Source organism: Scomber scombrus, chromosome 6 (genome assembly GCF_963691925.1).
Source record: "Scomber scombrus chromosome 6, fScoSco1.1, whole genome shotgun sequence".
Lineage (NCBI taxonomy): Eukaryota > Metazoa > Chordata > Actinopteri > Scombriformes > Scombridae > Scomber > Scomber scombrus.
The window spans coordinates 18,182,151-18,194,405 of record NC_084975.1 but is presented as its reverse complement, the minus strand read 5'-3'; the positions used below and the strand labels follow the sequence as shown (position 1 = coordinate 18,194,405).

The window sequence follows — 12,255 nt, the reverse complement described above, 5'->3', positions numbered from 1 at the left end:
ATGATTATAATAATACATGTAGTTCTTTGCTGTATCATAATTATATGCCGGTGCACTGACATCATTTCACAGGGCTCCCATCATTTATTGGCTTGTAAATTCTATATGGGGTTGGATGTTGACCTCAGTTCTGTTCAGTTTAGTTGGATTCAATTCAGTTCAGATCTTTATAGTCCTTTATAGACTCTTTGCAGCTTAGGAACAATAAAACTTCAAAACCTCATAAGACAATTGCACACATTAAAAGTGTTGGCACTGCCTGTATGTACACAATTCAGAATTTAACACAGGATTTTAAAAGCAAGGAAAACAGCAAGAAAAATAAGGGTCTAAACAGTGTGATGAAATCTAAAATGTTTGATCTACAAATAAGATGAATATACTGGTTGAATTCATTATTATTCACTTCATTATGCACTTATTAGTGAATCCATAACATTCCCATAACACAAGACAAGCAGGATATGCATTGTCAGTCATTTTAAAATTGTTTTTTTAACGTGGCCTTTTGCGTTTGAATTTCATGAGCTAAAATAAAATACATCAAAATATCACCCAGCGTGTTGGGAGTGTCAATGTGACACTTTTGGTTTCATGCGTGGGAGAAGATCTACAACATGATGATAATATGCATAAACAGCAGGGATGTGAGACAATGGGCTTGTGATCAACCCTGACATCAGAGGTCATAATTCACGGAGTCCACAGTCTGGACGGTACCGGGGTTTTCTCCCAGTCCCTTCTTTAGGTCTGGGTGCTCTGACGTAGCGCCAGGCAGCATGTCCCGCCGGGGAGGGGAGGGGCGGGGCGGGGCGGTGCTGCAGCCGCTGCCTATATTGACGAGCGCTCCGCAGTGTTTTGCTCCCTCTTTACTTTGAGTTTCTCCGAGTGTTAACTGCAAAGTGATCCGGGCCCGGGTTGGAGACATGGCTGGATATCTGAAAGTTCTCAGCTCGATTTCGAGGTCTGCCGGGGCTGCTTTCTCCAGAAACCCCGCAGTGCTTGCACCGGCTGCAAACTGCCAGACTTTGCAACAAAGAAACTGTGAGTGCAGAAAGAGATATTACTGTGGGTCATCCTCAGCATCGTTGTGGTGACTGTTACCTGTTGCCTGACCTCGCTTTGTGTTCAGAAGGGCGTCTTTTAAAACTTAGCTTAGCAAGAGAATAATTGATCCAGCCTTTGACGCCGGTGGTGCAGAGTTGCAGCCGCCATGATAGCCGACTTGTTTGTGATGCTAGCCAACTGGGATGCTGTTAATGGTTTTAATGTTTTCAGGAGATTAGATGCAACGATGGTCTGAAGGCTACCCGGTGTCTTAATGTCTGTTATAGGGCAGGTCGAGTGTGGGTTGTTTTTAGATGATAAAGGAGGCTGTTAGAGACAAGATATGAAGACGAGGCGAGCAACAGGGGGAGAGCCGTGTTTGTCTTCCTCTATCTGAAGTTTGAGGAAGACTGAACGTCAAGAAACCGAAAGAAACATTAAGGGTCAAACATCAGCAAAAAACGGACGTGGCAGGGCGAGTTAACATCCCCCCTCCCCCATAGATGAAATGAATCAAGGAGGGGCGAAAACCTGGCAACAAATGAATTGAATCTTGTTTTTATTACGTCTGTGCAGAAATGCGATCGTCGTGATTTGGAGCTAAAATTCATGCAGTGTCACTCAGAAATCAAGTTGAGGGACTTGTATGAATGAACGCTGGTGATGAACTGTCTGATCATCATCTTATTAGTGCGACACAGACTTTAGAAAAAGTTTTCCTCCAAGGTCAGCTGTATACGAGACTCCGCTATAGAGAATAATGGCTGCCGGTGCTGTCCTACATATTGTTTTCCATCAGGGTTGCTTGCAGACTGAGAGCTGCACCGTTTTACCACTTCTAACTCTGCTGCTTGACTGTAAAACCCTGTGTGGTTTGTTACTTTCTGTGTTTGCTCTAATTGTTTACAAATTAACCTTTTTTTGCCCCTCTTTGTTTGTTTTAGAGCAGTGCCAAGACAAAACCAAAATCTGCTGCTTTTTATTTTTTTTTCTGTGATTTGGAGCAGGGATCCAGATTTATCACGTGGTCTGTGCAGACAACCCACATTTAAGCAGGAGCAGCAGGCTGAAGGACTTTATAAGCTCAGCTGTTGTAGTTAAAGGGCTCCTTGCAAACCCAGTGAGTGTTTATACAGCAGTGGGTCAGTTGAAGGGCACTCATGGGTGTGATTGATTGTCAGTGTTGAATGCTACCAGGAATGTCCCAGTTAGATAAAAAAAACATTACTAATCAATCATACAGTTAAAGTTTTGTGTGTACCTGCAACAGGTTGAAAGTTGGTGGTAGCCTGTCATCTTTATGATTAGTGTTTAATCTGATGACTGATATCGAAACAGAGCTCCTGTCTTTGAGACAAAACCAAGATTTTTAGAACAAGACTTGGAAGATTGAGAGTGTTTTTTTTCCCTTTTTTATTGCAGTCACAAGTTGAATTGTCTGTGGGGCAGTTACATGCCCTTTTAAATTTCACAGTGCTCATAAAATTGGCCAAAATGCTGGTTCTTGGCAGTGGATTTTACCACGAGAAGGTGTTATGCTCCCAACAGCCTCTGACTTTAGTTTAACCTCAACGCCTTAAATGTGTCACAGGCTTCCTTTTTTGAAATAAAGTAAAAAAGTTCATGAAGTGACCTTTTCACAAACCTCTTTAGCTTGATTTCAGTTATCCTGAGATCATCTTGGGACAAGATGAACACCAAAGTGGCTCTCTGTTGAAAGTTAACCAGAAAGGACACCTGGCCAAAGGTTATTGGGGTCATCTTATCATGGCAGACATTGTTTTACTTGCCTGTAATATATTGAGCTCAAAGTAATGACTCCTCAAAGATGGAGTTTGTTATCCAAACTCTTGATTCACCTCTCAATTTGAAATGTATCTGTAGCATATAAAGGGTATTTAAATCTGCTTTATACTGAAAATTGGCACCGAATGCTAGATTTGATTGTTCATCTTGTTAATGTATTATTTCATCAGATAAATCATCATTAAGACATTCTCATTGTTGATATTATACCACATTTATACTGCACTTGCACTGTTTTTGTAGAACCGAGAGAAACTTTTTTTCCTTTGGAACATATCTTTGTCCTCAAAGTAATGATTTTAAGCAACATTATTCAACTGTCATGTCTAGACTGAAAGTAATTGTTGACTTGTTTTTTAAAATACAGCATTTTCAGTTTTGGATGTTTGCTAAATTTGTAAAGATCTTGTAAAATCTCATGTTCAGCACTTCAATTCTACAAAATCATGCCTGGTCTGCTTTTCGCTGGCATAGTTTCAAACTATAGGTAGGAAAAGGTCTTTAAATGCATGTGCAAATGATGTGTCAGGCAGGCAGGCCCACAAGACTTTGTTTGAGCTCGCCCTTCAGCGTCCAGTTTGTTGATACACTCAGATGACATTACATAACCTACTTGGCTCCCCTCCCCCCTCTACATTGTGATAGCAGACTCCTGTTTTAGCAGATTTAGGTTAGAAGACTCAGAAATTATGCCAGATAGTAGTTATTAATATTTTTCCCATGATGATGTTCAGCTGACACACTACAGTTCCTGTTGCAGACGAAGAAGAACAAGGTCTGGTATCAAATTCACAAAAAATCCAGAGTTTGATTGTAGGTCTTTACTTCACTGTGTGTGAGTTATATTCTACTACACTGTCGTCCAGCTTATAGAAACGATGACAATGAGTTACTGTGAACATTGGGGTCACCATAAAATTAGTCAGAAATTCCAAAACACTGAACAGTTTTGGATGTTTGCAGGTTTAGCTCTGCTGCGGCGTATATTCAGTCGTCAGTTTGGGCAAAATAATTTTTATTGTTGCCTTTATCACATGATCTGATGTCTCGTTGCCACCCCGCTATTGCACAACAATATATAAAGGTCACAACATTTGCTATGAGGTTATTTTCGGTGCTTCATGGTCACCATGCATCTATAGTCGGTATCGCTCTTGATTCGAGTTTGGAGCATGGGAACAGAGCAGAGGCTGTTTTGACAGGTGTTACCATGGCTTTGTATTTCCAACTAGGTCAAATGTCTTTTCAAACCCACGTGGGTTTTTTCCATTAAGTAAATTCAAATGTCTTGTATATGAAGAAATAATGGTTGCATAACGATTCCACCAGACTCTTTATGCTGGCTTGCATTATTCTGGGAAAGCTTTGGTAGCAGTGGGGGGAGCATTGCATTGGCTGGGAAATCTGAGAGTTACTTGATCCTCAGCACCTCCCCCTGTACTCCTCTATTCACTACAGTGGGCCTGCTGGCTGACTTCTCACACACTGAGCAGAATGAGAGTAGATATGATTAAAGACACTAATCTACTTTGATCCGACAGGAGAGAAAAGAAGTTAAGAGAAAGTCAGCTTTGGCATGACAGTTAAACACACTTTAAGTAATTAAAGTTTTGAAAACACCACCTAGCAAAGGTTATGCCTTTTAAACACAAAATAGTTGCCTAAATAGGTTTAAACTCCCAGGTGGGTTTTTTCCTTCTATTAAATAGTTTTTTGAGTAAAACTGCAGACTGTGTATACATGTAGTAAATCCAAAAAAATCTTTTTTAGCAAGGATGTAACATTAGATGTATTGGTATTTTTGGAAGGGCCAAATGTGAGTTATAATTAGGGTTGCAACCACACATTAAAGATACCCTGTGGTGATGTTGGCAACTAGTTGTGTTATGGAGCAATGGTTTTGTGAGTGGGTCTCAATTTGCCTGCATGTCATGTACGAGGACGCATTTACGTGGCACCAACATAATTTCATGCCTCCATATTGAAACAAATTTCAGACTTCCAAAAAAAAAGGAATGTAAACAATGTAAGTTTAAAGATCCCCTTCAAGCATGTCTTAAGATGTATAAAAATAGCCTGCTTTGAATAATTTGTTTGATATTACTTTTCCACAACAAAGCCTATAATCTTTAGAATTACACTTCTTCCTCCCTCTTGAAAAATCCAAAATCAACAAATATATAAATATTGTTCATTTCAAAGGTTTAACTGCTGGACACAATATATCTCCTACTTCAGTGTCCATTCTCAGTGTTTGTGCAATGGAGGCCTGAAAGTTTCCTCATCACACTCCTGTAAAGTTGCTCACTGGACCACGATTGGCTTGTTGTTGTGATGTCACAAACCCTGCTGGTAGGCCCACCCCTTTAAATCAGATTTTCAGTGAGCTCAGAGAAACTTGTGTCAAACTCTTCATGTAGATCATTCTGCACAGTGAAGCTCAAACATTCAACTGAAATAACAAAAAGCATAACACAATTTTGAGTGGAGGATGACTTTAAAAATACTGCAAATGTTTTATGATTATAAACATGTTTATTGGTAAGAAACACGGAATGTAAACATACATTTGTTTGTTTACAAGAAAGCCTCACTTTACTTTTAAAAAAATATATAAGGTGAAACCAAAATGAAAAGCAAGCAAATGCTCACATTTTAGAAGCTGTAGCCAGCAAATGTTTGTTATTTTTACAGACATTAATTTTTTAATATAAAAGATAATTATAATGTACAGTAATTGCAAGACTTTTCTTGAAGCCATAATATTCTCTGGCAAGCGTAGAGGAAACAGGAAACACACACTGGTTCCTGTCCTCTACAAACTGCCTCAGAACAGAATCTAATTTTTTCCCCCCTCCAATCCATGTAGCTTCCTGTGTTTTTGATTGTTGCTCAGCAGTATGACCCTCTGACAAAAAACACTTTGCTGTGAATGAAAAACTGACATGACCTCCTCTGCACGTGTGATTGACAGATGCCGACAAACGCATCAAAGTCGCCCATCCAGTGGTGGAGATGGACGGTGATGAGATGACCAGGATCATCTGGGAGTTCATCAAAGAGAAGGTGAAGAGAAGAGAAGTGGCGTCTGGGGGTGAAGGGGTATACACACAGACACTGGTGTGTGTTTGTGTGTGTGTCTCTCTTTCAGAGCATGGCAGGCCTACGCTGTCTGACTCTCCTATTTTTATACCACAGGCTGACACGTGGATGTGAGGGGAGGGTTTGGTGGAGGAGGGCAGGAAGAATATGCATGTATGAAACGGGGGAGGGGCTTTTGTGATGTTTCATTCAGTCACTGGCTGATTGCCTCCGGAGAGAGCAGATGGTGGGTTCAATCAGGAAGAAAACATGGAGAGGCATAAAATAAAAAAACCCTGAATGTTTTCTGACATTTTGTGATGAGATGTATTGCTCCAGCAGTACATAATATACATGAATCATTCAGACATACATATTTTAAACTAAACAAAAAATTCTCTTTTAAAGAATCTGAATGATAGATGATGATGAGAATGTATAACATGAAAAGTTTCTTCTTCTTCTTTTCTTCTTGTTTTACCGTGGTTGGCATCCAGCTTTTAGTGCATTACCACCACAATATGAAGAGTTTGAATTAGTTGATGCTTATTCTTGTCCGTGTGTATGTGTTTTTGTGGTCCTTAAGCTCATCCTGTCTAATGTTGACGTCGAGCTGAAGTATTATGACCTGGGTCTGCCATACCGTGACCAGACTGATGACCAGGTCACCATCGACTCTGCCCTGGCTACTAAGAAGTATCATGTTGCGGTTAAATGTGCCACCATCACTCCAGATGAAGCCAGAGTGGAAGGTATATATTTCTAATTTCATAGCAGTTTAGACTTACTGTATTTGTCTTAGAGTGGATCCAAACACATATTTACACTAGTAAAGCAACAATTAAGAGTCCCATATGGATCTCACAGCTTGTCATTGTCAGTCCTACAATACAAAGATTCAAGCAAAATAGTTTCAATAGTTATCACAGAAGCAAATCTAGAGATACAAAGTATTACATGGTTCAATGTTGTTGGAAGAACTTAGCAGACCTAGAAAAATCAGATGTCTAAAACTTAGATGAAGACATTTCAGTGACTAAAAGCCTAGTTTGGGAAGTAAGAGCCTTTTTAAGAAACAGGCTATCAAAAAATAAAATGGTGTGTCCCAGTGCCCTAATTCCTTTTTTATCCTCTATTAAAAATTCAAAATTGGGATGAGAGGACTCATGAAATGATGTAATGCACAGTTGTTTTCAGCAAAGGCCCTTCATTGTACAAATTGGCAACAAGCATTCTGTTTTTAACCTGCAATGCTAAAATGTCACTTTCAGAAACATGTTGAAACATACATGAAGATGAACAGATGTTTGTAGTTCTGTGGTATTTTTCTGTCTTAACATAACTAACACATCTGTTTTTATCTGTAGAGTTTAACCTGAAGAAGATGTGGAAGAGTCCCAACGGAACCATCAGGAACATCCTGGGCGGCACCGTCTTCCGCGAGCCAATCACCTGCAAGAACATTCCCAGGCTCGTTCCAGGTTGGACACAGCCCATCACCATCGGCAGACACGCCTTCGGTGATCAGGTGAGTCCAATCTAAAGGTTCAGGATCATGTAGTGGTTAAGTTTTCACCTCTTAAGCCCACAGTAAAATCCTTTTAAAATCTTTGACTGTGAATAACATTTAACATGCTTCTCCCACAGTACAGAGCAACAGACTTTGTTGTGGACCAGCCCGGCAAATTCAAGATCACCTTCACACCTACTGATGGTAGCAAAGGCAAGGAATGGGAGGTCTATGACTTCCCTGCTGGCGGCTGTGGAATGGGCATGTACAACACAGACGAGGTGAGTTTATATACTTCTATTTAAGGGTTTTCACATAAAAGGTGTTTTATGGAGATAGACAGAAGGTTATTTGCACCTGAGAAAGGCGCCTATCAGATTGAAATGTTGTCTGTTTTGCTAATGAAATGTGCTAAATGTCAAAGTAGGACAGTTTGAGACCTTTTCTTTGTATTTGACACTGAAAATATTTATGCATCACTTAGAAGAATACAAAATAATAGTTACCTGCTTCATTGTTGCAGTTAGTTTCGTATCTCTACCCTTTAAGCCTTATGGATTGATGGTACTTATTCAGTTGTCACTCGCATTACTTTACTGTGAAAATTTGATGTCTAAACTTATAAACATATTAAAAGATTCACTCCTTAAAGTAAACGTTGCTGTTAAATTCAGCCTGAGGCTTTTTGTAATATTGTCACAGAAGTAGTAGACAAACCTCTTTTTCAACCTGCTTTGCTACTGTTTTGTTTGCTTTCATCGGTGCAGGTCTGTTTGATTTAACAACATCAGAGGTCATAGATGACTTTCAAATTGTCAAGGGGAAGGTTGTTCACCTCTGTACTACTGATAAAAACCTACAGCAGTCGTGAACTGTTTATTTCTGTTTTTGTTTCTACTCGTCAGTCTATTACAGGCTTCGCACACAGTTGCTTCCAGTATGCCATTGGCAAGAAGTGGCCACTGTACATGAGCACAAAGAACACCATTCTGAAAGCCTATGATGGCAGATTTAAGGATATCTTCCAGGACATCTTTGAAAAGTGAGTGTCCTTTGTCTTTGTTTAGTTTTTCAGTCTTTCAGATTCATTGGACTCTTAGACTGATAGAAGATTTTCAGTAACTATCTTTTATTCCAACATACAGATAAATAATTAATAGAATAATTAAGACTTAGACTAGAGTATTAATCCACGTTTAGGGCTTAAATGTTGTAGACTAAGGCAACATTTTGTTTCTGTTTGCTTCAGGAACTACAAGCCCCAGTTTGACAAACTGAAGATCTGGTATGAGCACAGGCTTATTGATGATATGGTTGCCCAAGTGCTGAAGTCCTCTGGAGCCTTTGTGTGGGCTTGCAAGAACTACGACGGTGATGTTCAGTCTGATATTCTCGCACAGGGTGAGATATTTATAAACATTCCCACTGCTTCCTGGAAAATTATGTTTGCATTTTAGACACTTGCCAGTTTTCAAGCGGATGTTTGGTTGTATTAAAGGGGTGTCTGCATTTTTTTGTGTCCTGTTTTTAGGTTTTGGCTCTCTGGGACTGATGACATCAGTTCTTGTGTGTCCTGATGGCAAGACTATTGAAGCTGAGGCTGCCCATGGCACTGTGACCAGGCACTACCGCGAGCACCAGAAGGTTACTAGCCTATCTGTCTTTATTAGTCCTATTGAAAAACATTTCAACTGGGCAATGAAACAGAAAATGTGTGATGTCAAATTATGGCCTTTGCTAACAAACTGTGTAATCTGTGGAGTTATACTGCCATCATGTGGTGAAAATAGAAAATAAGCTTGTACGCCTAAAACTGGTATTTGTATATACAGTTATTGAGTAATGGAAAACCAAGAAAAAATGTGGTAGTTCTGCAAGTTTAAAGCTGTAATTGAATCCTCAACTGCGATTTCAGGGAAGACCGACCAGCACCAACCCCATCGCCAGCATTTTTGCCTGGACCAGAGGCCTGGAGCATCGTGGTAAACTTGATGGAAACCCTGACCTTATCAAGTAAGAGACATGTAATGTTGGAAGAAAACTTACTGACCCTTGTATGAAATGTGCCTTTTCTAAACGTCTTTGTTGATCTACAGGTTCTCCCAGACTTTGGAGAGGGTGTGTGTTGAGACTGTTGAGAGCGGTACGATGACCAAGGACCTTGCAGGCTGCATCCACGGCCTGCCCAAGTAAGTTCCTTAATAAATATGCATTAACTCTACTTCTGTTATTATTGTATTTTAACAATATATTTGTAGATGGATCTTTGACCATACTCCGTTATGAGACCAATTATGATAAAAACGTTTATTATAATAAATACACCTAATTATTGCAGGTAGCAGTAGTTTAGTTTGTAGATCAGCCTCCATTGATTCCACAAGGTGATGGAAATATTCACCTGAGCTGCTGATGTGATAATGTCTTGCACACATGTCCCTACTTTAAACTTGTTCAGTTTGACTTGAGTCTTCAGTGGATGTAATATTGTGTCATACATTGTGTGTTTCTTTTGGGTACTGCATCATTATATAAACATGTTTCACCTGGAAGGCTTCTAGAGGTGTAAGGCAGGGTTTGGTCTTGGAGACCACTGAAACTAAGGAGAAGAAAAAAGAGGAAATTCAAAGCAGAGCTAAAACGATTGCCCAATCTTTAGAAAACTAATCAGCAACTTTGGTAATTACAATTATTGAAGTAATTGCCCAATTCCAGATTTTTCCAGTTTCAGATAGTCATTTGCAAGAAATAACTCTTTCAACAATTGTGAGTAATGTAGTTGATGCATCCATTTATTTCATGGGAGCCCTTTTTTGGTTTTAGGACATCACGTCTATTATCGCTCCCAAATAAGCTTTCATTTAGTGCATTTATTCTGGCAGATTACCTTTCTTTCATTGAAAATGTCCCCCGTGTTCAAACTATCACCATCAGCCTGTAACACTGATGTTAGACAGTGTATTATATACCCTGGTTCTGATGTGCCGGCATGTAATACAGGTTGGAAACTCGAAACCTCGTTCAAAACATGCCCTGATCTTGTTTTTATCAGACAAGATTTTAAATTTGATCTTCTGTAGCCAGTGAAAAGTAATCCTTTTGTTCCTGTTTGTTTTGTGGGAAGCTTATGTTGAATACTTGTGAAACCATTAGTTTTTTGGTGCAAATACAAATGTGTATCCAGTTATTTCTAAAAAAAATTTAATATTGTGAAATGTTAAGAAAGAACAACTTCAGTTACATGAAAGATAGGGGAAAAACATGCACTGCACAATTGTTCACCTGGATCTAGATGCAGATTTCTAAACATTTTATTTAACATACTTATGAAGGACTGTGTTGCCTTGGCAGAGGTATGTGGCATTTTGTTATCGGACTTATGCACATCACTTGTCCTGATGTTAGTTGCAGTGGCTCACCCCCCCCCCCTTTTTTTTTTTTGTTAACCTTTGTGTGGTCCTCCCGGGTCAAATTGACCCCGTCTGTTTTCACTGTTCCTTCCTTCCTTCCATCTGTCCTTCCTCCCTCCCTCCTTCTCTCTTTCTCTCCTTCCTCTCTCTTGCCTCCCTTCCTTATTTTCTTCCTCCATTCCTTCCTCCCTCCTTTCCTTCCTTCCTTCTTCCTCCCTCCCATCCTCCCTTCCTTGCTGGTAGGCAGATTTTGTTACCTTCAGGCAAAGCCGGGCCAGCTGTTTCCTCCTGTTTCCTGTCTTAGTTTTTCATGGTAGTATATCATGTTCCTTACCTTCCCTCTTCCTCCCTTCCTCATTTCTTTCTTTCTTCCTCCCTTCCTTCCTTCCCCCCTCCTTTCTTCCGTCTTCCTTCCTCCCTTCCTTCCTCCTTTCCTTCCTCCCTGCCTTCATCCCTCCCTTCCTTCCTCCCTTCCTTCTTTTCTTTCCTCCCTTCCTTCCTCCCTCCTTTCCTTCCTTCCTTCTTCCACCCTCCCATCCTCCACCCTCCTATCCTCCCTTCCTTGACTTGAGGACAACAGGAGGGTTAAGCATTTCACATCCATGAAGCACAGTTCACACATCCGCCACTGATAGGATATTATTTTTGAAATTTAAGTCATTTTTCTTGCAAAACTAGAAACATAAAGATGGGGCACAGACATCTTTGAATAATACAACGGTCATATGGTATTTAATCATACCTTGTTTCATATCATGATTCTTGTAACGTTGAAGTAATATTGATAATGATGCTGTTATTTACCAACAACATTAATTAAAGCTAAACCCTAGAGATAGAAATATAAAAGTAAATGATCAGTACTGTAGTTTTTTGTCTTGTTTCTTAAGTGTGATATTTAATTTTCTGACATGCTCTGTCCTGTCTTTCTTTCTCAGTGTCAAGCTGAACGAACATTATGTCAATACTACAGACTTCCTTGACGCCATCAAGACAAATCTGGAAAAAGCCATCGGCAAGTGAAGGACTTGAAAGAGTATAGTTAGCCTGGAGATGGCAATGTCACTCTTCTGTTTTTTGTACCTCATTTTTAACTTAAAAGGTCAATCAATCCACTTGCATTTCTGATGGACAAAAAATGTGCTGTCTACAGGAGTATGTAGTGTTCTATAAGGTTATTAAACGGTTGAGAGCAGTCTTTCCACCTGATGTCTCCCTAACTATCTGTCCCATTATTTGCAAGGTTTTATTTTTGTAATGTGAAGTACTGTATTCAATACTGTGTAATGCCTTGAGCAAGACTGAAGCCTTTGTCAAACATACTTGCCAATAAAACCCCTTGTTTGACCTATTGTTGTATTATTTTGTGTTATAAAACAAACAAAAGGTTAGCTGTCTTAA

General features: G+C 39.6%; 1 protein-coding gene across 1 annotated transcript; it reads left to right on the top strand.

The window, feature by feature from the left end:
• Positions 1–825: 825 nt before the first annotated feature.
• On the top strand, positions 826–12,201 carry idh2 (isocitrate dehydrogenase (NADP(+)) 2). Its single transcript, XM_062420643.1, has 11 exons — positions 826–1,044; positions 5,828–5,919; positions 6,521–6,686; positions 7,302–7,462; positions 7,582–7,725; positions 8,350–8,486; positions 8,694–8,845; positions 8,976–9,088; positions 9,360–9,457; positions 9,541–9,633; positions 11,793–12,201. Exons 1-11 carry the CDS (start codon positions 927–929, stop codon positions 11,875–11,877), a joined length of 1,359 nt encoding a protein of 452 aa, XP_062276627.1. The 5' UTR covers positions 826–926; the 3' UTR covers positions 11,878–12,201.
• Positions 12,202–12,255: the final 54 nt, after the last annotated feature.